The sequence below is a fragment of the Agelaius phoeniceus genome, chromosome 2 (assembly GCF_051311805.1).
Source record: "Agelaius phoeniceus isolate bAgePho1 chromosome 2, bAgePho1.hap1, whole genome shotgun sequence".
Classification (NCBI taxonomy): Eukaryota; Metazoa; Chordata; class Aves; order Passeriformes; family Icteridae; genus Agelaius; species Agelaius phoeniceus.
Genome location: NC_135266.1, coordinates 116,882,384 through 116,908,092, shown reverse-complemented (window position 1 = coordinate 116,908,092; position 25,709 = coordinate 116,882,384). Strand labels below are relative to the sequence as shown.

Below are 25,709 nucleotides of genomic sequence, written 5' to 3'. Positions count from 1 at the left end.
AACACCAACACACCTTGTTCCATTTACTACTTGCAACCAAATTTCTGCCTTTTCAAGACTAGCCATTTTTATTTTTAGATGAACATCAGACCTTGGGTTTGCAGACCCTTCAGGCTCTGTGGCTCTTCCCAAGGCATTTGTGAAGCACAGCTGGGAAGGAACAAGTTCATTGTCAGCTGGCTGAAGCTCCATATGGAGAGCTCAGTGTCTCAGTTAGGGATAAGTCAGAGGAAAAGGGGAAAGTTTTGGAGGAAAAGTTTCCCATTGAAAAGTTGAGCATTGATGTAATGGTTTAACATCCTTTAACTGGGAGTTGTTAATTTGCAGTGCAGGCAGCAGGAGCATGGAATGTTCCATGGAATGTCTGCTGGCCTCTATCCTGCCCCAGTTCCCAGGAGAGGAGCTGGGGCAGCTCAGGATCAGGAGGTGTGAAGGAGAAAAGGATAGTGTGGTGTCAGGATATCCTTCCCCTGAATCCTTAATGCCAGGGATTTGTAGGATTGTGCTGCCTGGGCCCATCCAGGTGTCTGAGGAGCCCAGAGCCTGCAGCTCCTTCAGCTGCGCTGATCTCACTCTTACACCCTTTGGGTTTCTGTTGCTAAAAACCAAATTGTGGTTGGGGTGTTTTTGGTCCCAAGCCCCAGGGTTCTGTGCTGCCCTGCCCACTCTCTGGTGTCCATGTGCTGTGTTTTACACCAGCTGTTCTCCCTCTGCCTGGCAGGGCCGTTCCATCACGTGCACAAACCCGTGTGTGTCCCCAGTTATTGTCACAGCAGTCCCCAGGTGTTCTCCACAGCCATCCCTGTCAGCTCAGATCAGCAGATGCCTGGAGCAGAGCTGTGCTTAGTGGAGCTACTCCAGGCACTCCTTTCCTTACAAGCTGCCTCTTCACAAGCCAGGCTGCTTCGACCTTGAATCAGGATTATTTTAGGATCTTGTCCAAAGTTGCTTCTGAAGAAACGCTCGCCTGTGTGTCTGCCTGGAAAATGAGTTTGGGGGAGCTCCTGTGGAAGCTGTTCTGCACCTCCTGTGTGGAAGGAGCAGAGGACAGCTCCTAATCCTTCCAGTGCTGCCCAGGAGATGGTAGGCTGTGGGAATCAGGTGGAATCACTCAGGAGAATGCTATATGGAGCTCTCGTCCCCTTCTTCCTTTCCTTCTTTTTCTCTTCCCCCTTCTTTTCTTTTCCATTTCTCTTTCCCCCAGCAGGAAAATTGTCACCACAGTGTGTGAGAGCACAGATTTCTTTGTGGCAGTGTAGGGAGTCAGGAGAGGAAGCATTTGCTTGTTTTGCCAGTGGGATAATGGTGCTGGGGAAACATTAGGCAAAATTTAACTGAGTTAAAGGATGGAGGGAAGGCAAGGGGATGGTAATCCCTTGCATTTTAATAGGTCTCCTGAAACTTCTCTAATTCCTCGCTGGAAATGGCTGACTTAGCAGTGCTTGTTGTGCTTTCAAGGGCAAAACATCTTTGGGAAGGGAGCAGGAGCTTGTTCCAAGGGCTCCATTTGGCCAGGGAAGCAATGCCTGGATTCCCTCAGCTGGATGCTGGCATCTGCTGCTGTACCTTGCTTGGGGATAATGCTCAGTGCTCAAAGCAGGGAATGCTTCCCTTCAGAAATGCATCCTCAGGTGGCTGCTCCCTGCTGCCTCTCTCTCTCCTGCCTCAGGAATATAATTCTGAGGAATCCAGGAGAGTGTTTCCATATTAGATGAAGCATTAGCCTGTCATTTGCAGTTTATTTAACAAAACTTACTTTTGGGAAGTGTTCTGTTTGAGGATTTTTATGCAAATTTCTGTCTAAACTGCCTGTGAATATTGTTTGTTATGGGAACAAATACTGTGTTAAAGGTATTTAAACCAGAATTTCATAATTATGTTTTCACTGTCTGCTTCTTCTTTCCAAAATGGTTTGATAGCATTTTGTCTCTGCCTTAAATTGAGGACTTTAGGTGGCTGTAAATTTGGAAATCAGTTGAAGGGATCCCTCATGCTTCAGGTGATGGAGGAGTTCTTGGCTCCTTCCATTTTTGCCCATGTGGAATTTGTGCTTTCCAGAGCCACTCCCCACCCTTCCAATGTAATGTCTGTCCAGAGTGGCTTAATTACTTTTGCTGCTTCTCCATATGTAGCATTTTATTTCTTTCAAGCCTTTTACAAGCAGATAATTAGGTATTTAAAAATAAAATACCGGGATGTAAAAATTGGATCTTACGAATGTTTAATTACTGAAGGTCTCCTGGTGGGTTTTTGCTCAGTCCTGCACTGGTTTTTAGTGAAAAGTTGGAATGATGGAACCTGGATGCAGTAGATGCTTCAAAAAGTGATTTCACCCCCATGGGCTTTACCTGCCATCATATATAAGGTGAATATTGAGCCATCTTTGCATGACAATAATAAAACTTCAGTGTTGGGCTCTGAAACTTCATAGGCCAAATTTTTGTGTGAGAAGTGAATGGAATGGAATGGAAAAGAAATAGAAATAGGATAGGATAGGATAGAATAGAATAGAATAGAGTAGAATAGAATAGAATAGTATTGAATTTTTGGATGAGTCTCTAAAATAATTTAATTTGTCTCATTGTGCTCACACCAAAACTTTAATGACCTGGGACAAAGCTGAGTTGTTCTGAAATTTCAACCCAATCACTGCAATCCAGAATCCATACTTTGTCCAGAAATTGAGTTGCTGAGATGGTGTTTATCTGGAGTGCTGCTGTTGGGATTGTTGGAGCAGTAATGAGCAGCCTGTTTTGGGAAGAAGGAAAGAGTAAATGTCACCTGCCAGGGTGTCACTAGCCAGGATCTAACACTGCTCCTCCTTCCTTTCCCCACTCATCCTCCAACTCCTCTGCCTCACAAATATGCTCTTAAATGAGTTTTTTTTCCTCACAGAAATGTACTTATAAATATCACCTAGCTAAATACTGGGGATAGGATCCAGTCCAGTAGTAGAATTTGTCTTCCCAGGGTGAAACCCAGTGTTTAAAACCCGAGCGAGGAGTCCAAAAGAGGTGACTTTGCAAGAGCTGGTGCTGTTCATCACCTTTAGAAAAAGTCATTTTTGAGATGCAGGAGCAGCTTCCCAGTAACATCTCCTGCATGGAATGTCCTCCTCTTTCCAGTTTGTGCTGCACTTGCCAGCTGAGTTGTTGATCGAGTCCACCTGCAGTTCCCACAGCTCAGAGCTCCTTCTTCCACTTACTGTGCCTTGTTCCTGAGAAATTTTGGGTAGAGACTGTGGTCACGTGGACTTCTGGACTACTAAATCTTCCTTCCTCCTCAGCTCCACAGTCATCCTCACCTGGTCAGAAGATCCCTGGCATGTGCTTTACAATATTTCCAAGCGCTGCTCTGTGTGTGTTACCAGTGTTTGTGGCTGAGGGTCCTGAGGCATTTTGTGAGCAGTAAAGATAAAATCCTTTGGAGAATATTTGAAGCCTCATTGGAAACTATTTTAAAAACCTTGACTATGTAAGATAAGAAGGAAAGCAAAATCCTCAGGCTGTGGTGAAAAAAAAAAATCCTTGTGAGTCTGTAAATTTTGAAGTTTTTTTGCATTCCTGGCAAATAATGAGAGACTGCGCAGAAGTCTTTGAAATGTAAAGGTGGCCTGTGAGTACCCTTTAGTTAATGAACCAAGTGATACCCATGAAAACATGAGTGTATCCCCCACAGTTCCTGTTCTCTGGTTGGTGTTTAACTCATCCCCATGGAAGTGAGAGGCATCCTCATGTGGATTTCCCTCCCAGTCACTGTAGTGTAGATCTTAGCTATCCACTCCAAGGGGCCAGGATTTGTGCCCTGATGCTGTGGCACAGGATGGGACACAGCTGGATGCTCCTGATGTCTTTTGGCCTTTCCTCACACTTGTCCTGCACCTCTTAGGAGTCAGAATTGTTGGGACCTTTGCTGTGGGTGCTTTGTCTCATCCCTTACAGCTTGGGCAAAATTCTTGTTCTTTTGTTTTCCTTATCTGCACAGCTCCTCCAAATCTTCATCTTCTGGTTACCTTGTCTTGGGTTTGCTCTTCCTGATTTGGATGAAACCACATTTACCACACAGTGCAGAAGTTGGCATGTGAGATCCCCTGCCTGCTCCTGCTGTTCCCTGTGGTTCCAGGCCTTCATGTTTCATTTACCCCTTTGCAGCATTTGGGTTTCAGATCTTCACAGGATTCCAAGGCTCCTCCTCCAAGCCAAAACTCCTGCTTTGTTTGGCTATTTGGAGTTAAAGACAGCTTCTGGCTTCCACACCAGTTTAGCTTAAATTAAATTAAAAAACCCACCCAGCATTCAGAAGTGGGCAGGACTTTACTGCTGCAGACCTCAGCCATATTGAATCAGAATATTTGCCCCTTCTGGTGGGAGACTCAGCACTCTGAACACGAGAGATGGCAGCTGTTCCTGCAGCAGAAGACTGGGAGTCTGGCTCCTCACGTGGCATTGTGTCACTTCCCAGAGGCTTGGTGTTATCCTGGGGGAGGAGAACTGGGATTGCCTGGAGGTCTTCCACTTGTGACACTCCTTTTGGCTCTGTTGCTCTTAGAAACCTTTCAGTCTGTGAAAATAGCACTGGTTATGTTACAGGCTTGGCTTGGAATTTCTCTGCAGCAAAGCAAACAAGAGGTTTCATCTCTAGAACATAAGGTGTAGATTTTAAAGTGAATTTTTGTAGCTGTGCTTAGGAGGTAGCATTTCCGTGTTTTATTTTACTATACCGACAGAGTAATTGAATTATTATGTTTAATAGATCTGTTCCTCCCTGTTCAGCAGTGAGGGGTTGACTCTTGTTTGTTCTTTTCTACAATGGGATGGTAAAAAACACCCCAGTTTTTATATGAAAACTTTTCATTGTTTAAAAGAACTCCAAGGTATGATTTTGAGGCAGAACCAGAGGCTGACCCCTTTTTACTGTTTCATTTCTTTGTGGCTGTGACTGAGCAAACAGAACAAGATTTGTTTGCATTGTGCTCTTTCATTTATTTCCCATTTTGGGAGGAAGAGTCAAGCTAATTACTGACAAAACCCACAAGAATTAATGAAGCTATTTATCACTGGGTATTTTTGTCCCTGTCACAAGGCTTGGTGCTGATCCCAAAGGAAATCTTGCCTGTGCATTAATAATCAGGGATATTGTTCTACTTTTATCAACTCTGCCAGTGCTGATTAGGATTTGCTTAGCGGGAAGGAGTTCTGAGTTTGTCATTAAACTTGTAATGAGTCTCCACACATTTTTATTGATCTGTGTGATCCTTTCACATCCCAAAATGCAAAGAGGAACCTTTTCCAGCTTTATGTGTCAGGCTGTGCCTTCTGTCTTGGGGCCAGTCATGATCAGTCTTAACTTGTGCCTTAGTTTATTTCTGAGAAATACAGATACCAGCTAGAACTAACTGGCATCTCCCTCAAGAAAAAAGTGTGGTGCTAAATAAAACAGGATTCTAAATTGCCTATACACAGCTAACAGGCTGATGTTGCCTCAGAAAAAGATGGATAATACAAAATACTCTCTTCTGCCTCTTCCTTTTCCCTTTAGCTACTGCTGAGCTTTAAACACAAGTGACAATTCTTTGTTTCTCTTGCTGGTTTTAAAATGCCCGGGGACTGCATAAAATCCATCCATATGGCACTGAATGCTTGGATCAGTGGCAGAGCAGGCTTTTTTCTGGCTGTCCTTCATTGTGTAGCTGTCAGCTGTAAAGCCCTCCTGGGTTTTTACATAGTGTGCCTGGGAATGGTTGTGTAAAAGGAAGGATCCTTTGGGAGAATTGCTGCTCTGCCTGTTAGAGGCAATTTCTTACTGGAGGTGGGCCAGTAAATAGCAGCGAGGCAGCTCAGCTGTCTGAGTGGGAGGAGGAGTCCTCAGGTGAGATGTGACCCCGAGGAACAGGGGACTTTCCCTCTTGTCCCTGTCTGCTCACATCTTTTGCAGGGGCAGAAATACCCTTGGGGCTCCCTTGAGGAAGGGGAGTTCCACCTGAAGACCCCAGCTGGGAGCTTGGACAGGATGATCTTTAAAGGTCCTTTCCAACCCAACCCATTCTCTGAGAACTCTTCTGCCAAATATTTGCAGAAGCAAACTGCGGTAGTGTACAGCAGGAATTAGACCAGGAAAATGTGTGCTGCAGGATTAGGAATAAAATGAAAATTTTCTCATTTAAGGAAAAAGAGAGCAGGTTTTTAATAACTTTAACTAGCTCTGCATTCCTAGTTGCAGAGACTGATGTTCAGCTAGATTTAATCCCAAGTGTTTGTCTCTGTCCAGATGTATCTAATCTAAAGCAAGGCTGAGAGCTTCAAATTTAAGACATGAACCAGCCTTGAACTGGTAGATTTTGAAAAGCATCTCTTGGAAAGAAAGACAATAAATCCTTGATTTCTGCATTGTATTGAATTTGACTGAAAAGTTGGGGGGAGTGGAGTTACAGGCCCTGCTGGGCACTGCTGTCAGCAACACCCTGGGAAAAAAAACACTTTCTAGGTCAGAAAAGTGCATCAGCCTCCATTTCCTTCTGTCTGTGATGAATTATTGTGGAAAACAACCCTGTGAATGTGCTCTGAGGTGCCCAAAGAGAAGAATAAATGAGAATTAATGAGCTTTTCAGGCTAACACATATTTTCATAGTCATCTTTTTTATAAGGCAGTTACTGAAGTGTTAATCATTTGATTACTGGTTGTTGTAGATAAGGGAGTAATTGGTCCCTTTTTATAAATGATGGAAATGCCTGACAGGAAGGGGCAGGCATGAAAACTCTTGTTTCCATGGATTATTGCCCAGAGAGATTGACTGGAACTAAAACCCCTTTGCTCCGATGACAACTGGGTGGCAACAAAATTCTGCTTCCTATTTGCTTCTCAGCAGCAAGGGCAGGTCTTTAAACACGATCCCAAATGTGTGTGAACCTTAATTTTTGGCCTGGCTTGAAATGAGTATTATGACTTTCTTTTAGAAGCCATTACAAATGAGCCTTTGGTGGTGTCCAGGGAGAAGGGCTGAGTCTCAGTGTCACTCTCCTGAGTGACAAACAGCTCTGGTGCTGTTTGAGGACATTTCCCTGAGCCTTGAGGAGCTGCACTGCCCTGTTTTCCTGGGGCTGTGACAAATAGAGCAGATATTTTTTGGTGTAACTCCTAGCAAAATCAAGTTATACCCTCTGTCTGGGTAGAAAAAATATGAGGAATGCAGGATCAGGCAGCTTTTTTCACATCCTTAGAGTTTAAAATGGTGCTCCTGTGCAAGGGGCCTGGCTCCTTCCTTTGTATCCCGTCCTTGCAGCACGTGTGTCCGAGCTGCAGATGATCCCAGCCATTCCCAGAACAGCTTTCTGTGTGTTCATCTGCTGGGTGGGTGTCATTCCTTGTTATTCCCTGTTACATCAAGCCAGTTCACTCCACTCCATGCTTCCCTTCCTGCTGCTCTGCACCAGACACTCATAAATATTCATGTGCGCTTCCCACCATCCATTTAGGCTCCTATCCCTGGCTTAGGGTCTGTTCCAGTTTGCTAAGTGCAGCTTTTTTTACCAGTGCTGAGGGCTGGCTGGGGAGCTGAGGGCTGATGTCACACTTCCTCCTTTAGGAAGTTGCTGGGATGTTAAGGCTTGAAAAGGTTTTGCTCAGAAATTCTCCCATCACAAAGAGCAGACTGAAGTTCAAGGCACCTGATTGTCACAGGGTGAAAGGAAAATGGAAATTTCCTCAGCAGCAGCAAAATTCTGGCTGTGCTTTTTTTTTTTACTTCATTAAATGAGTAAAACTCATCTCTTCACCTTCAGCTCTCATAAAGCTGTCTCATCTTGCCTTGAAAAGTCCAGTCCAGATAGAATCTTTGTAAGGACTAGGGGAATTGAATTTACAATGAGCAAATAATCAACTTTTTGTTCAGGATCTCTCAGTACTTTAAAACACTCAGGGCTGTGCACAGAGGGCAGAGGAAAGAGGCCAATTTGGTTATGCCACTGGTTCATTGACCTCATGTTGCATCTCTTAAATCCATCCCCATTTTATGTGGAGCACTGGGACAGTGCTATTAGTGATCATCTGGAAAGGGGTTAAAACATGGGCTTTTAAAACATCATTTAATTTGAAGAGGCTCAGCACCCTGTCATGAATCACAGAGTCCTGGAATGGTTTGGGTTGATAGAGACCTTAAAGATGATCCAATGCCATGGGCAGGGACACCTTCTACTATCCCAGGTTGCTCCAAGCCCTGTCCAGCCTGGCCTTGGACACTTCCAGGGCATCCAAATGCTTCACGATTACCTGGAGCTTCCAGAAGTCTCTCTGGTTGGTTTCTGTAGAGCTTTTAATTGTGATTGTTTCTTCTACAAATAGTCTCTGAATAACTGTGGGGATGGCTGAGAGCAGTTACCTCTCATGGCTTTGTCAACTGCTGGCTGAGAGATGGAAATGGAAAATAGGGAAAGGCCCCATCCACCTTTCCCTGGAGCTCAGCAAGGCTGAACAGGCTGCTCTGGGAATGGAATTGGACTATGGGAATCCTCCACTGCCAGTCCCTGGATTTCTGTGTGTTTTCTCCTCTGCTCTGTAGGTACAGGCCAGCCATTCTCAAATTGAGAGCTCCAGGCTGCCAGCAATCCCTGAAGCCAAAGTAATTGATCCAGGAGTATATCAAACAGTTTTCAATAATGCTTTTAATTAAAAGGCAAAATAAAGGCTTTGTTGTGGTGGTGACCTGAAAAGAAATGAAGGATTGGCAGGGATTCATTGGTCTAAAAAGGCCAGCTGCAGTTGTTTGACATTGTTATTGATTGTGTCTGCCTTTCTAGAGTTCCTTTTCGAGGTAGGATGCCATAAAACCTCCAGAAATAAACTGCCAAAAACCCCTTTTGGAGGTGCTTGCTCTGCTGCTGCCTGTCCTCCTTTCCCCTGCAGTCCTGGACAAGCTGCTGCCAGCAGCATCCTTGTGGCTGTTTTTCATTGGAGGAGGCTCAGAGCAGGTTCTGCAGCCCGTGTAAGTTTCTTGGAGGGCTTTGACTTATTTTGGGGCTGAGGTTTGCCATGTGGGTGTTGTTTCATAGCCCTGTGGGAGCTGCTGGATCCCCACTGCTGGAGGGATTTAAACCCTTGTGGATGCAGCACTTGGGGCCATGGGTTGGTGATGTTCTTGGCAGTGCTGGGGGAATGGTTGGACTCCATGATCTTGGAGGGCTTTCCCAACCAAAATGGTTCTATGATTTATTTCCTTGCACTTTAGAAGCATCCTTGTAGATAGCGCAAAACGTGTCCTGAACTGCCAAAGAAGCACCTAAATACCAATATTTGGCAGCAGCACGTTGTGTGCAGGCTCCTCACTGGTTCTGTGGGAAGCCATGCAGCTGCCAATGTCCTTTGTCAGACCATAAAATTTGCTGCTGATAGAAGAGAAGGGCTGGGGCTGCTGGAATCTGAGGGGACTTTGTGCTCAGGGGGTACCCCCTGTGCCCTCGGAGCCGGCGCGTTCGCCGTCCCTGCTTTCATTTCCCTTGCCTGATCTCCATGTTTGGTCTCTGCCACCAGCTCCAGGCCACTGCTTCTTCCTCTTGCAATGAGTATCAAACCCAGAGTCAGTCAAAATCAAGGTGAGTTGTTCTCTGGGAGGAATGAAATGAAATATATTTAAGGTAGAAAATGATGGAGCATCTCTCCAATTCAAAAAGCAATATACAGCAAACCTAAATGGTTCCCTGTTTTTCTGGGTCTTGTTTCCCTGTAACTCTCTGGATATTCTACATTAATTTCCTAAACAGAATCTTAAATAATGAAGCACATCTCCACAGTATAATTTATAAATTAGATCTTTACTAGGCTGGGAATATTATCTTAAAAGGAGCTGTTTGAACCATTTTGTTTATATACTACTTAAAGGGATCCATGCATGGATTTCAAGAAGGTTTCTATTTTGCAGGCTTTCTACTAATTTTAGTTTTTCTTGATCTTTCAAAAAAATATTGAGGCCTTAAATGTGTGAGGAATTGGCTCAGGTGGTCCTTTGGTCTGATCTCATCTCCCATCAGGAATGAAATGGCAGAATAAAATAGGTTTGACAATAGAGCAGGAGTGGAATCAATAGGGAAAGAAATCAGGGTAAAAAAATCCTTTAATTAGAGCAAGGAGATGAGACCTCCTCAACTGTGGCTTTTGCCTCTGCTCCCTGGGACTAGGCTGGATTCCATCCTCCAGGTTCCTCACTGTGACTGAGACAAATTTCTGACCTGACTGGGAATTCCTTGGATGAATGCAGTCTGCTGGCTCTGCCAGTGCCCTTGGATAATGAATGAGTTTGGTTTCTTGCTTTGAGGGAACCAGGTGAAATTTCCAGAGTTTGACAGCAAACAGCAGAGGAGGATGGGGGGGTGTTTTTATATTTTTTTAAAGAAGCTGCTTTAATCACTTTAATACAGTTTTTCTGTTCCAGTGCTGGGAATGACGTACCTAAAAATATTTTTACTGGCTCATACAGATCAGCAGAAATCAACTCTGTGCATCTTCCTTTTGGGGCTTCTTTTTAAACACAAATCTAAAAATGGTTTTGAGGCATTCATAATTCAGTATATTGTTCTTAGCAATGCTTTTCCTTTTGGTGCCTTGGGTGTTTTTTTTTTTCACAGCAAAATAATTCCAGTGAAGATTTTGAGGTGAGCTTATGTATGAAAGTTATAGTGTCACTGGGGTTTATCCTTCAATCAGATCTGAAAGGAGTCATGTAAAGGGCAAGTGAAATTTTGGGATTACACAGTGGCTTTCCTTATCTTCCTCCTTTTACCTCTGGCTTTCAGCAGGTTGAATCTCTTGGCCAAGGCTGCTCCTGAGAGCTGGGAGAGGCCAAGGGCAGCTTTCCAGTTGAACAGTCTGGACATGTTGATTACTTTTAAGGTTATTTTGCTTTCAAGATAATTCTTGGGGCTTTTTTCCTGATTGCTGATGCTTTGAAAGTTCTAAACCACCACTAGGATGAAGTCAGTGGTTTAGCTGTGGCTTCTCCAGAAGAATCCTTGGAGAGGTTGTGAGTGTGATGTGCCTAAAATGAGGGGGGGATGTCAGACCTGCTCCTCATGCATCACACAGTCCAAGTGGCACAATCCCAGTTACTTTTCCTTGCAGGTCACTCCTGGCTGGTGCCTGAGCCCTTGGCAACAAGCAACCTTCTAATGCTGTGCTGATGCTGGCAGGGGGGTGATTTGTGTTACCTCAGGGGTCTGGGCCCTGCTCCCCAGAGCCACCATGGATCAGTGGCACTCTGGGGCTGCTGCTGGACACACAGCTCTCCCCAGGAGCAGGACAGAGGCAGCCTGCAGGAATCAGATGGAGTGACCTTGGAGTGTCTCCAGGGCTGCTGTGGGATCAAAGCGGCTGGAAGCACGAGATCAGCTTTTCAGTATTGATTCCATCCTGCAGCTGAGTTCTCTGTGAAATCCCTGCCAGGCAGTGGCTGCAGCCTCCCAGACAAAGGGCATCGATCAGGGCCACTCCAGGAGCTGCAGGCTTGGAATTCAGCCCCTCCTGCTTCGTGGCAATCCCACTGATGGGATCTTCACAACTTCCCCTCAGTCATCTTTGGGCACTTGGCTGTTGGCTGCCACAGTTCAGGTGCTGATTCAGGGGAGGGTGTTGGTGTTGGGCCATCTGCTGGTTTCTGTGCTGAACCAGTGATCAAACCTTTCCTTTTAAGTGTTTCCTAATTTTATATATCAGAAGAGCCAGCTTCTTCTTGTCCCAGAACATATGGGAACACTGCAGCCTTGCAGAATTCATGGGGATGGGGTGAGCAGCCAGCTCATGATGGGAGCCACCAGGTCCAGATTGTTCCAGAGCTGATCCAGCTGAAGAAAACCATCTGAGCAAGTCAGATCTGAGCTTAAAAATTCCTGCTGGAGCTGGATCCCTCCAGAAGTGAACATTGATAATTAGATAGAAGGTGCTCTGAGGGCTGGAGCCAGGATGGGAGAGCTGGGGGTGCTCACCTGGAGAAGGGAAGGCTCCAGGGAGAGCTCAGAGCCCTGGCAGGGCCTGAAGGGGCTCCAGGAGAGCTGCAGAGGGACTGGGGACAAGGGATGGAGGGACAGCACCCAGGGAATGGCTCCCACTGCCAGAGGGCAGGCATGGATGGGACATTGGGCAGGAATTGTTCCCTGTGAGGGTGGGCAGGCCTGGCCCAGGGTGCCCAGAGCAGCTGTGGCTGCCCCTGGATCCCTGGCAGTGTCCAAGGCCAGGCTGGACAGGGCTGGGAGCAGCCTGGGACAGTGGAAGGTGTCCCTGCCATGGCAGGGGGTTGGGATGAACTGGTCTTCAAGGTCCCTTCCAACCCAAAACCTTCTAGGAATTTATAATCACAGCAATCACTTAAGCAATGGTGTGTGAGGCACAGCTGTGTGATTAGGAGCTGTTTGATGTGGAGATTTTTGTTGGATGGAAAGCTGGAAGGAGTCAAGAACTCATCTGGTGAAGCCATTGTTCAGCCTCTTAATGACAGAAAAATGTCCAGAATGTCAGGCTTGGTGTTGAAACAAATGGTTTCTTTGGTTAATCATTTATTTACTTGGCTTCCCTCCTCTTCAAAAGATGCCTTGGATGTAAATTCCTAGAGTGGAATGACATTGACAACTCTGCATGCCAAGGAAGGGAGGAAAATCCACTGCCCAGCTGAATAAGTTATTTTGAAATTCAATTGCCTCAATTTCCCAGTTCTGGGCCCTTCCTGCTTGGATTGTGCTTGGACTCAGCTTTTGGCTGTTAGATCTTAATCTACAGAGGGAAAAGTGGCTGGAGACAACTTTCCCTGAGCAGCAAGTCACTTCTGCCCCTCACCTCTCAGCTGCTTGCTGTGAGCTCTGCAAGCTGCCTGGATTTTTGCCAAAAAGTTCCTTCTCAACTCCTGAATTGTTTGAGATTTTCCCTCGCTTCCTGTAGCTGTCAGTGTGTCCAGTCAAAGCAATCCCCATTCCCAGCATTTCCTCCCCCACCTCTGTCCCTCCAAGGATGTGATATTGACCTTTTTCCTTGGACTTGTTCCAGCAGCATCCCAGGAATATTTTGCCCTACAGGATATTTATTGCATTGCTGACTAATGCTGCCCTGGATGTACTTGGGTGTGGAAGTTTTTCCAAGAGATTAAATTAACTCACTAGATTAAAAAAAAAAAAATCCCCAACCAACATCTTAATGAAACAAAGCTGAGGTCTTGAGTGTCTTATCTGTTCCTTGGGCTATGACCCCTGGATTACTTATCCAGTTGTTTCCCATCTGGATTTTAAGCAGCTGCTTGTTCTTGTCTCTGTGTATTACCTTGTTCTGCTTCTCCCTGCTGGGCTTCATTTGCCTCCTGAGGTCATTTTGGCATTTTCTAAGATGAATTTGAATTCTGAATCTGTCCTCTCCCTTGCTTGCAGTCATTCCCAAATTATTGCCTTCTGGGAATTTGAGGAACATACAGCCAGCAAGGCAGAGCAGAAATCAGAGGTACAGTGGGAACTGTGGGCTTTCATTCCTGCCAGGATTTCTGAAAGGAGTCAGTTTGGGTTTTTTAAAAGGAGGAATGGCAATGCCTCAGTATTCATGGAATTAAAACTGTGAGCAGTTGGTGTTAATACCATCTTGATCTGCTGCCTGTCAACATAAACCTGGGTCTGTTCAGAGATGAAATGTCTTGGAACTCAGTCCATTAGGATGCTCTCTCCAAATGCTGGTTGAAGCAGATATTTAAATATAAACAATTCAAGCAGTATCTTATTTCCCCCCTCTTTTGGTGAAATGAGTGAAGACAGGGTAGGGAGGCTCCAGGAATAAACAGAATATTCTTGATATTTTATGATTTGTGGACAGATCCCATCCAAGACATGTCACTCAGAAGGGAAGAATTTTCTGGAACACTTCATTGTCCTTCAGGGGTTGTGAGCTACCAAAGCAAATCATTTCCCGGGTGAGACTGGACCCTGAGGAGTTAAATGTGGCTGTTTGCATCAGAGGCACGAGAGGAAAACCAAAAGCTTGTTTGTGATGCTGCAAATCAATTCCTGGGATTCAGCCTGTGCTGCAGCAGGAGGGGATTGGCTTTGCTTCTCTGTGTCTCCTGGAATGGACCCCTCCTCCCCTGTTCAGCACATCCATGGGACAAGTCTGAGTGAGGGATTCAGGAATCGTTCCCAGCTGGGATGTGCTGCTTCTGAAAACCTACTCAGTGAAGGGAGTATTTGCTCTGCCTTTGTGAAGGAGCTTTTTAACTTGCTGGGAAACATGATTCTGCCTCCAGAGCAGAATATGTTAGAAATTCACGTGGGAATTCAGATTTTGACTTGGGAAAACTTCATCTCTCTGAGGCTGTCTGCTAGGTTCCTGTTTGTTTGGCTCTTTTTCAGAGTTAACTGAAGATGAAAATGCTGCTTAATTGGGGTACTGGAGATTTTGGTGACACTTATGTTAAGATCTAAAACAAACAAACAAAACCCCCCCAAAACTCACCCCAGAAATCACAGGATGGTTTGGGTTGGAAGAGACCTTAATCTTGCCTTAAATCCCTGTGTTCACTGCATGTCCACCCTGGCAAAGAACTGAAATCCTTGGAATATTGCTTGGAGAACACAAGCTCTGCCTTGAGCACTGTGTCTTACCTTTTATCTGCACATGCAGTGTTTGTGTCCAACTCAAGTCACACAGTTCCTCTCCTCTGCCTCTGGGAGATGGCAAATTCCAGCTGCAAGGCGGTTGGAAAAAACTCTGGGATGCACCCTGAGTGGCTTCCTAAATAACTGGCCTTAAGAAGATTTATGCACATCAAAATGAGGCAGCTGGAGATGTTCCAGTTCCTGGGGATGTTCCTGATGCCTCCAGGTGAAGATGTAGGAAAAGGAAAAAGCCTTTAAAATATGAGTTAGGCTTTGGCCCAGCTCTGCTGTGGTGTTTGTCTTAGAGGAGTAGAAAATAAGTGTTGTGAGGATGATGGGGTCTGAAAGTGAGGAAATCCCATGTTTTGTGAATGAGAAGAGCATTTTGTTGCTAATAATTACTTATGGGGGCTGTTAAAGTCATTCAGTGCAACTAAAATTACTGAATGACTTGGTAGAAAACAGAACAATGAAATTAATTTTCATCTCAAATCACAAATATTTAAGAGCAAATCGGACGATTGGGAATGATACAGGGGGGAAAAAAAAGTGACTTTACAGTTGTAAAGTCAAATAACTGCTCTTGTCCTTGCAGGAAGTTTAAGTGCACACAATGGATCTGTTGGACACTTTAAACCATTTTTAAATCACTTGCTTAAACCTTGCTCTGAAATTGGTCCTTGAATCCATGGTTTTTTCTCTTCTTTCAGTGGGGAAGACTTCCTTGATCACCAGGTTCATGTATGACAGCTTTGACAACACCTACCAGGTAAATGAATCCATATTTTTGTCTTGTGTAAGACTCCTCTGCTGCCGTGTCTTCCATTGCAGGAAAAGTCATTCCAGACAAGTTGGGGCACTGACCATGGAATTGCCAATTGTAAAATCTGTATTTTAATCACCAGCCAGGGTGGCACTTCTGGGTTGGATTCTGCTCCAGGAGTTTAGCTGCTGCTTGCAGCAGGATGAGCTGTGGAATGTTCTAAAGGAATACCCAAGGCACATCCAGGGAATAGCAGTTAAATCTACCAGGGTTTTTCTTTTTTTCTCCCCACCATTTTCTATCAGACCATCACAAATCTAATCCCTGTGTGTGGATAACATAACAAGTACCTAGCTTTTTTAAACAACAAATTGACACAAGCTAGAAAATAATACAAAATATATTTTAAAAAATCAACATGCTTAGAAAACAATTTTACAAATTAGCACAGTGCAGCCCAGGAGAACAGTCAGTGTTTCTCACTCCCAGAATTTAGCACGAGCTCAAACTGTGGTGAGATCTAAAAGCATTTCAGTTTCCTGAAGTGTGTCTCCTCCAAGCAGAACATGTTTCATGACTTGGTTACAGTTGGTGATGTTCTGGATACACGAAACTGAGAAAAATCTGTTCCTTGGTGCCTGGGAAGGGTTTTTTAGGGGGTTGGGAGGAGGAGGTAACAGAAAAAAAAAAAAAGGAAAACGTGATTCTCCTGTTCCTCAGTGTCTAGCCAAGGATCTCATTGAACTGAGAGATTTCCCTCCTGCTTCCTTCAGTAATTCCTCCTTGCTGCAGCTGGGAAAAACGGGATGGGGAGTTCTCCCTGAGCTGTGGGAAGAGCCACGTTTCCATAGTGTGGGAGGGCTGGAGCACACATCACTGCTTCCTCCCACACTCCTCCCACTGTAATTACATGGACATGGAAGGCAGTTCTTTTATTTAAGCTGGGATTTTGTCCCCTTCCCAGTATTTTTCTTTTAGGAGTGCTCCTTTTCTTTGCTGAGATTGTGTCCCAGCTCTTCCTTGAGGAGGTTTCACCCTGTGTGCTTTAGGGTGTCACCATGGAGAGGTGGTCTGATGTAATACATGAAATGATTGCAAAATCAGCGAGTGGCACTTACAACAGTGAGAAATCCTAAGGGCTTCCAAGACAACTTGGATTTAGGCATCAGTGCTGCCTGCCCAGTTTGGGTGTTAATGGACTTGGGTCAGAGCCATTCATCCAAACCCCTTGGTTTTCCTGGAGTTGTGCCTGAGGTGGGGCCATACCTCCTAGTGGGTGCTGTAGCTGGAAGAAGGAATCAGTCACAAAACATCCAGCAATTTGGCCAAAATCATACTGCCTGTTGGAGTCAACCCAAACCAGACATTTTTGGATGCCCAGGATTGTCTAGAGACCCCTGAGACCTCAGTATTAATGCACCTGATCATGGGTAACTGGAGCAGGAGGTGAGTTCAGGGATGAGCTGCTTGTTCTGGACGTTTCTGGCAGATTTTGAATGCCTATTTTTCTGAAACCTATCATTTGAACATGGGGTTTTTATGTTCAGCTGTTAAAAATAGAAAGCTGCCATTTAGAAAAATCCGTGCTGTGCATTGGATTCCTTCTGCTCACTGCTGGATGAGAGGAATTCAGCTGTGTCCCTCTGTCTTCGCAGTAAGAACTTGCTGTGCTGTGTCAGAAACACAAACACCTGGAATAAAACCATGTGATTGGAGGTGTTTATTTTATCAGGAGTCATTCCCCTCCTCCATGGACATGCTGGGAATGATTTCCTTCCTTTGTGCTGTGGCCCCACATGTCACACACCATGGAAGATCTGTTTTAGTAAAAGTCTGGTGTATTGGGCATGCTGGAATCAGCTCCTTGATAATGCTGCTTCCCTGTTGTGGTAGGACAGGCTGGGAGAGGAGAAGGCTCCAGGGGAACCTCAAAGCCCTTGCAGGGCCTAAAGGGGCTGCAGGAGAGCTGGAGAGGGGCTGGAAACAAGGGATGGAGGGACAGACACAGGGAATGGCTTCCCACTGCCATTAAGGTGTTCTCCACTGGTGTTGGGAGGTTTGGGTGCAGCTCTGCTGCTTTGGGATGAACCAAGCTTTAGTTGGGGATCGTGTAGGTGTCTGCCTTGACCTGCCTGGAAATATTTGGCACTTGGGTAGAAGGCAGTGTGGCCCCATATCCTGGTTGAGCTGGGGGACACCAATTTGTCACATGCATAAAAATGCCTGCTGCTACCCAAATAAATGTGTGGATTGAACTGTCAATATGCCTCAAGTCAAGCTTAAAACCTTTTGTGCTTTAAGGAATTGTTCTGGTCATGGATATATTAAACAAATTGCTTATTGAATCAAGCTATATCTTAAAAATAAGAAACCAAACCTGTTTTTCTTGCAACTTCTGCTGCTCCCCTGAAAATCACTGCAGGTGTTCTGACATTTTTTTTTAAGAGCTCTTGGTTTTCTCATCTCTTTTCAGGCAACAATTGGCATTGACTTCTTATCGAAAACCATGTACTTGGAGGATCGAACAGTGAGTAAGATTTTGTTGCTTTTCTCTGTGAACAGTAGGAATGAGGACCAGCATCTGGTTTTGTGCAGCCCACACTTCTGAGATCACTGGGAAGCACAGGCTGAGCCTTCATCTCCCAGCTGCTTCCAGGCTGACAAGTGCTGTGGAGACACAGCAGTGGGGATGGGAAATTTGGTGTCATCCTCTGTGAAGAAAGAGATAATTTGAGGGGTGAATGATGGTGGGAGTCTGGTAGAAAGGGGAAACCTTTCAGCTTTAACCCCTTCAGCTTTTGATGGCACAAGACAGAAAGGTAAAATACAGATTGCCAGATGTGGCCAGTTAATTGCTGGTTCCACATTCTTAATACTCCTTGTTTAAAAAGAAGGCGGCCTCTGATGAGTGCACAAATGAGACTCGTTTCCTTGCTTGGTGCAGTTTTAGCTCATCAAGTGAAATCACTCCTCTGTGCAAGCAAAGCTGTGGTTTAAAATGAGCTCAGATTCTTAATTAAGAAATTCAGCCTCAGTTGAGCTATTTGCAGAAACAAAACTGCAGTGCTGCAGAAGCTCGTGGTACCGGATGAACTCCCAATAAATGGGATTGGATAAACCCCCAGTAAATGGGATTGCATGGAAAGGGCTTGAGGGATGAGATGTGCTTTCCATGGCCCAACTGGCTCTTGCACACCTTGCCATACATGTTGCTTTTAGTGTGCCTTGCCTTTTCTTCCAGAACCTTGCTGGTAAGAGCCATTCAGCCTCTCTGTTATTTTGCAGTTTAGAGTTACAACAAGCATTTTATCCTCAAAAAACTGACATGAGTAGCTTTTCCACCAGCAACCATCCTTCATGCTGCTGGAGGTTGCCTGTATGAGTCCTGAGGAAGGAGAGCAGAGCATGAATTTCTCCTGTAGGGAGAAGTGCAGGTGAACATTTCACAGAATCACTAAGGCTGGAAAAGCCCTCCAAGATCAAGTCCAAGCATCCCCAGCACTGCTAAGGCCACCACTAACCCACGTCCCCAAGTGCCACATGCACACACTTCTGCGCACTTCCAGGGATGGTGATTCCATCTCTTCAGCTGTAGTTTTCTTGTTGGTGCTCTCAGTTTGGAAGCTGAGCCATTGCACTGCCCCCCTTTTGGAAGAGAAGCATTTTTTGGGAAGCTCCCCCCGCCCCAGTTTGGCTGCTGTTACCCCTCGGGAGAGATTGCTGTAGGGAGACAGTGTCCTGCTGCTCCCAGTCCCCAGGCACCTCCTGCATGAGTTTCTCCTTTTTATTTAGCTATTTTTTGAAAGAAAAAAAAAAAGTGCAACATTTCTTTACTCTTTTATTTTTAGTGGCAGTTTGGCTTTTTTAATTTTCTCCCACCCACAGATCAGGTTGCAGCTGTGGGATACTGCGGGTCAGGAACGTTTCCGTAGCCTCATTCCCAGTTACATCCGTGACTCTGCTGCTGCTGTAGTAGTTTACGATATCACAAGTAGGTATTTTGCACTGGCTTTGACCTTTTGTCTTATTTTTCTTGCTTGTTTGACTGATTTTGTTAGGTACGGTTGCAATTATGGGACACAGCAGGTCAAGAGCGGTTCAGGAGCTTGATTCCTAGCTACATTCGTGACTCCACTGTTGCAGTTGTTGTTTATGATATCACAAGTGAGTGGGGGGAATTCTGCATTTCTAATACTCTGCCCTTTTCATCCTCTAGCTTAGCTTTGCATGTCCTCTCACGTCATCTGCTTGGGCTTCATCCTGGCATGACAAAAACGTGGTTTCTCTGCTTGTTTTACACAAGCCCCGTGGTTGCTGCTGTTGTAATGTATAAACTGTCTCACAGAGGCCATTTTAACCCTTCCCCACCCCATTTTCTGCAGTCCTCCAGTCCTGCCTGCTCTCGTTGCACTCCTCCATCTGCCTTTTGGTCATAACATCACCTGTGACTTTTGGTCTTCGTGTCCATGGGTATCTGAATTCTCAAACTGGAGACTTTGGTAGCTTGCTCCATCTCATTCACCCTCCCCCCTCAAATGAAACCTGGGCACGGGCTGGTGGGGAGAAGGCATTAACATCACATTTTCCTTGGAATCAGCCACTCTCACATGCTGCAAGATGCAAAACTTACTACTAAGCTCTTACCCTTTAACAATTGCTCTTTCATTCCTTACTAAGGTATGTACATTTTTGTCAACTAAAATATTAGTGCTTCTTCAGCCCTGCTCCTTCTGTCCCTCCCCTCAGTCCAGACACCCCTAACCTTACCAGTTCCTGCACTGACAAAGAGCAGAAATTCTGTTTTAGGGGAGCTAAACCTTCAGACAGCTTCAGTTCTAAACCAGAACTGACTGAGAACAGTGGCCTAATTCTGCACAAATGCATAAGTTCTTGTCCTTTGATTTATAAATACTAGAAGATTGCAGCCAGGAATAGGGGCTTTACCTAGAAAAGGTCTAATTGTTAAAAATGGCTCTTTCCTTTGAGCTAAAATTACAGGTTAGCTGTGAACTCTGAATTTTTTCCTGACCCAGCAAATTCAATATTGCCAAGCAGTAAAGGAAATTAAGACACTGGCAAGTGATCAAGTCTTGGCTGTCTAGCATGCAATATATTACTTTGCAGTAGAAACCATTAAAAAAAAATCAATACTTTTCAAGAACTGCTGCAGAGGCCCCCCCTTTCTTAAGTACTGAAACTACTTTGGCTGCTCAGATGCTCTTTGTGTCACTAACTGGCAACTGCTGAGCTCTGTGGCAGCTTCCCTCCAACTCCTTTTTCCCTGTGGGATGCAACTTTCAAGCACCATAGAGTCTGGAATTCTTACCTTGCAGCTTTTAAGGGTGTAGCATGAAGTGCCTGTGAAGAGGTTGAATTTCTGCTTCTGGTTTTATGCAAAGATTTAGGAATTGTTTTGAAGGCAAGTGTTCACTGCCACGGGAGTTGCTGCTGTGTTGTAGAACTCTGGGATTCCCTAGAGAAAATAAAAAGTGATTGATTCAAGTGTACAAAAAGCAAAGCTGGGATTGAGGATTTTTGAGAACTGTAGGAGCCTCTAGGTGCACGAGCCATGAGCAGCATAGAGTGCAAGAATTAATCCCCGCTCCCGACAGAAAATACTTCATGTTGAACTAAAAAATAAGGAACCGAAACACAGTGATAAGATTTTCATTTTAGGTGCTGTCAAAACCAAATTATAGATGGACTCAGCTCCCTCTGGGGCTTTGAGCCCACCTGTAAAGAGGCACTTGCCCATCTGAAATCAATGCCAGAGCTTCCGTGTCCTTTAGTGGGGGAGATTCAGGGTTCCACTCGCTGATTCTTCATCACCCTCCTCCGCCGACTCCACAGAAAATGAAGCTTTTCTTTCCAAGTGCAGATGTGTTTCCTGGTGAGCTGTGAGGGACAGCTGCAGTGATAACCCTCTCCACTGTTCTCTGATAGATGTAAACTCCTTCCAGCAAACCACAAAGTGGATCGATGACGTCAGAACGGAACGGGGCAGCGATGTCATCATCATGCTGGTGGGAAATAAAACAGATCTAGCAGATAAGAGGTATGGGCCAGTCATCCAGCTTTCAAATCCTGCTTTTCTTACTCTGATGCTGTTTGCTCCTATTTTAAGGAGCATGTTATAATTTTGTTTTTTCTGGAGATGGCTGTGACTAGAGAAATCTCAATTTTAAACCCTCTTTCTTTTTGGCTAAGCCAAATTTCCATCACAGGGCTGAAAAACCATCACCAGCTTGTACAGATGTCAGGGGAGAAGTGATTGTTTACTAGAGCCCACACCAGTGAATGAAAAAAACTGGTTACAAATATTTGTTTTTAATTATGTTCTGCTTAATGGGTGGAACACATATCCAGGGAAAAACGGGACAAAATCCCTCCCAAATGAGATGGTTACACTTGGACCTTTGTGAAAATAGTTTGGTTTTGATGATTATTTTGGAACTGTGATTGCTAATTGTTCAGACATAAAAGCACAGCTTCCTGGGCAGGGATTTGGGGGTGAACACTTGGCTTTTCTGCTGGAATGCTGAGTTCTGCTTAGGTGTGCCATGGAAGTGAAGTGGTGCCAGTTGTCAGCACCTGTAGATTCCATGCAGGGGAAAAAAAACCCTTTAGGTGCTTTCAGATAAAGCATTTAAAGGCTTTTTTAAAAGTGTAATAAATCTTAATTATTAAGGTATTTGTTCAGGTTTGGGTTTTATGAGGTTTTTTTCCCCCCCTAACTCTGTGTTTTCTTCCCCAGACAAGTGTCCATTGAGGAAGGAGAAAGGAAAGCCAAAGAGTTGAATGTAATGTTCATTGAAACTAGTGCAAAAGCAGGATACAATGTAAAACAGGTGAGTGGCTGCAGGTAACACACCCTCCTTGAGGGAGGAGCACTTCCCTGGATCTTGGGAAGCCTTGGCAGAGGGGGCCAGTGGGAATTGTAGTGCACACACAGCCAGCAACGCCTCAGAGCTGAATTGTTGGCTGAGGTTCTGAAGGATCTCTGGCCTTGCATCACATCATTTGGGACTTCCTTCCCTTTAAATAACAGGGGAGTTATGGAAGAAGCTTTGTGAGTACAGAATCACACCTTCCTGGGCTTTTGATAATCCAGATTTGCTGTTTGGACTGAGAGTGAGACACAAAGCTGGGGAAGCACAGGTCAGAGACTGTTTGTGTTCTGTTTCAGTGAATGAAACAAACCAGGGAAGGAGGAGCATGATGGCTTAAAATGCTCCCAGTGCACAGGGAGACAGAGCAACTGCTGTTCCCACTCTGTTGGAAGGCACTGGAAGTGCCAGCAAATGTTTCTGGACAGCCAGAGCTATTTATTTCTAGCAGATGATGAGTTGCTTTTGAATTGGGGAAAGCAGTGAAAGGTCTTTTGAACTGATGGGGCTGCAGAAAAAAATAAGGGTTTATGTCCTGAGATGAGCTGTGGCTCTTTAAATTCAGACCTGGAGAAGGCATAAATTCATGGGTGTCTCCACAGAGCAAACACACCAGTGTGGATTGAATGCTGTGCTCAGCTCCCTGTCCCCCAGGGACAGAAGGACCTGGAGCTGCAGGAGAGAGCCCAGAGGAGACACCAGAACTGGAGCCAGGCTGGGAGAGCTGGGAGTGCTCACCTGGAGAGGAGAAGGCTCCAGGGAGAGCTCAGAGCCCTTGCAGGGCCTGAAGGAGCTCCAGGAGAGCTGCAGAGGGACTGGGGACAAGGCATGGAGGGACAGCACACAGGGAATGGCTTCAAATTGACAGAATAGGTTTAGATTTGATATTGGGAAGGAATTGTTCCCTGTGACAGGGGTGAGCCCTGGCACAGGGTGCCCAGAGCAGCTGTGGCTGCCCCTGGATCCCTGGCAGTGCCCAAGGCCAGGCTGGACAGGGCTTGGAGCAGCCTGGGACAGTGAAAGGTGTCCCTGCCCATGGCAGGGGTGTCACTGGGTGATCTTTAAGGTTCCTTCCCACCCAAACCATCAGGGATTCTGTGTGTATGGATGACATTCCATGTATATTTTATATATGTAGTTACACAAATGGTTTCTGTGCAGAAGGGTACCAGGAGCAATAAAATAGGATTATAAACTACTTCATGTTCTAGACAGGACTAAAGAGTCTGTTATTAAAATGTCCCTTGACTTTGCCTCTAAGTAGCAAAATGATTCCCTATATAATGGGATAATTATAGCAGTGTTAACTCAGAGCTGTTTCACTGCATCACCCACCATGGCTGTGTTGGCTTCCAGGGTCCCCCAATTATCCTGCCACAACAGAAGCTGCCTGGTAATTAAGGTTTGGATTCTGTGCTGCAATCCTTAATGAGTGCTTAGACCTGGGGGTGTGCACTGAGAACAGTTGCCTCACTGAGAGGAGTGATGATGATGATGATGATGATGATGAAGGAGCTCTACACTCCCTCTTTCCTTCAGGGAGTTTCTGTGCCCTGCCACATTTCCAGAGGTTCTGCAGCCAAGCCTGTGAGGGAGTTGTGGCTTTCAGGGCCAGCTGGAACCCTGAGGATTTGATAGTGTAGAACAGACATGAGTGGATATTCAAAAAGAATTAAAAATGGATTTTTCTTACAAGTGTTGATCCGTGTGTTGCAGGTATGGACTGGGATTCTCAAGGATTTCAAAGCTATTCTCTATTCTAGAATATTTGTAACTCATTTTTATTAGTTTAATAAGCAGTTGTTTAAGCAATTATCAAAGGATAAGACCTTTAATACCACCACTTAGATAGCTCCCTGTTTCCTTGCAGCTTCTCTGCTAAATGGTGTGAATTTATTTTATAACTTAGCAATAAATTCTCTTCCAGTGAAATGGGAAAGTACAACTGCAGAATGGATCCCCTTCCCATAACCTGTGTAAAATCCTTAATAAGCTGAATGCAAATTTGACCTTCCCATAACCAATAACTTCTCTCCACAATATATTCTGATCCTGCAGAACAATCACTGTCTCAGTTAATCTTCACACAGAATTTTCATCCAGAAACAGCTGAATTTCTTGTCCTGCTCAGGGAGGGAATGGCTGTGACTCTTCCAGCTGCTCCTCCTCAGTGGGAATCCAGGGGACTTTTGTCCTTTGGTGCTGCTTTTAGCTTCTGGTTCATCCTTTTCTGCTGGAAGAGATAAGAGGGAAGGGCACTGCCTCCAGCTCCCTGCAGCTGTGCTGCAGATCCAGAGGGCCTGCCTTTGTGCTGGGACCCCAGTAGGTGAGATGCTCTGTACATCCAACAGCAGCTTTCCCAGTGCCAGGATCTTCTCCCAGCAGAGAGGCAGAGGGCACCGTGCTGCTGCCAGGCTTTTCCTGCCATTCCCTGTGTCAGGAAAGGGGAGAGCTCTGAGGGTGGCACCTCACTGCTGGCTGCTGTTGGATCTGTGACTGCAGAGCTGTTTGCATTCCCCGAGGTCCTTCACACTGACTGTTCCTCCTCTGACTTTGGGCAGGGGGTGTTGAGGGAAAAATGAGTGGATATCAGGGAATAAAAGCATTGGTAGTGTTATTGTGGGGTTCAAGTGATGCAGCAGAGGGGAAAAGACTGGCTTTTGGATCCTGCAAAGACTGATTGCCAGGGGAGCCTTAAGCTGGGGAGGAGAAGTAGATAACTTGCTCCTTTTAATGCAGAGAACTGTAGTCTCTGATTCATTCTGTCAGCCCTGAATAAGCTTTAAAAGACTTTGCGATTCCTGCTCTGTCTCGCCGCTCCGTAGTTCAGGGAATCTTATTGTTAGTCCCTGGATTTCATGCCCAGAATATGTCAGGGTTCATTTTGCTGTCTTGTAGAAGGAGAGGGGAGGGAGGGCCCTTGAATTGCTCCCTCCAGCAGTACCTGGCACACTCCACGCTGGCCCTGGAAGAGCCAGGGATGAATGTGGTCCTTGGCAGAAGAACTTTCTCACGGCAGCAGCTCTCTGAGCACAGCCCCTCTGTGACCCTGTTCTCACAGAGCTGGGCTCTTTCTCCTGTCTTCTGGTTCTTACCCATCTGGTGGGCAAGAATTACCCTCAGAGTTGCAGAGAATGAGAATTAGGGAGAGATTTTTGTTTGCCTTGCGGTGGGGAGCAGGTTTCTTGCCCGGCTTTTCTATCTGGACAGTGATCCTCCCGTCCTTTCCATATTGCTGAGAGCTGGTTTATGCCTGCAGTCCTTTGTGACCCTGATCTGTTGGGATTTATTGGCTGCAGTAGCAGGAAAGGCACAGTTTGGCAAATGACTTGAAACTGATGGTGAGAGATGAGGCTTCTTTCCACAGTTTCTATCAGGAAGCAGATTGCAGAGTTGAACGCTGAAAGAGAGTTTGTGTGGCTTTTAGTCTTTCAGCTGCTGCATTTAACTCCTGCC

At 45.4% G+C, this 25,709-nt stretch overlaps 1 protein-coding gene across 3 annotated transcripts in view; it reads left to right on the top strand.

Annotated features, from left to right (window-relative positions):
- Nucleotides 1-25,709, top strand: part of RAB6A (RAB6A, member RAS oncogene family) — a 42,321-nt gene that overhangs the window by 9,549 nt on the left and 7,063 nt on the right. Inside the window, exons 2-7 of one of the 3 annotated variants that reach the window (XM_054655107.2) lie at nt 15,314-15,372; nt 17,840-17,893; nt 19,252-19,374; nt 19,425-19,530; nt 21,310-21,421; nt 22,121-22,214. In XM_054655107.2, coding sequence (XP_054511082.1) covers nt 15,314-15,372; nt 17,840-17,893; nt 19,252-19,374; nt 19,425-19,530; nt 21,310-21,421; nt 22,121-22,214 — 548 coding nt within the window. The remainder of the gene's footprint in view (nt 1-15,313; nt 15,373-17,839; nt 17,894-19,251; nt 19,375-19,424; nt 19,531-21,309; nt 21,422-22,120; nt 22,215-25,709) is intronic. The other 2 variants (XM_054655106.2, XM_054655105.2) reach the window with 2 other exon arrangements.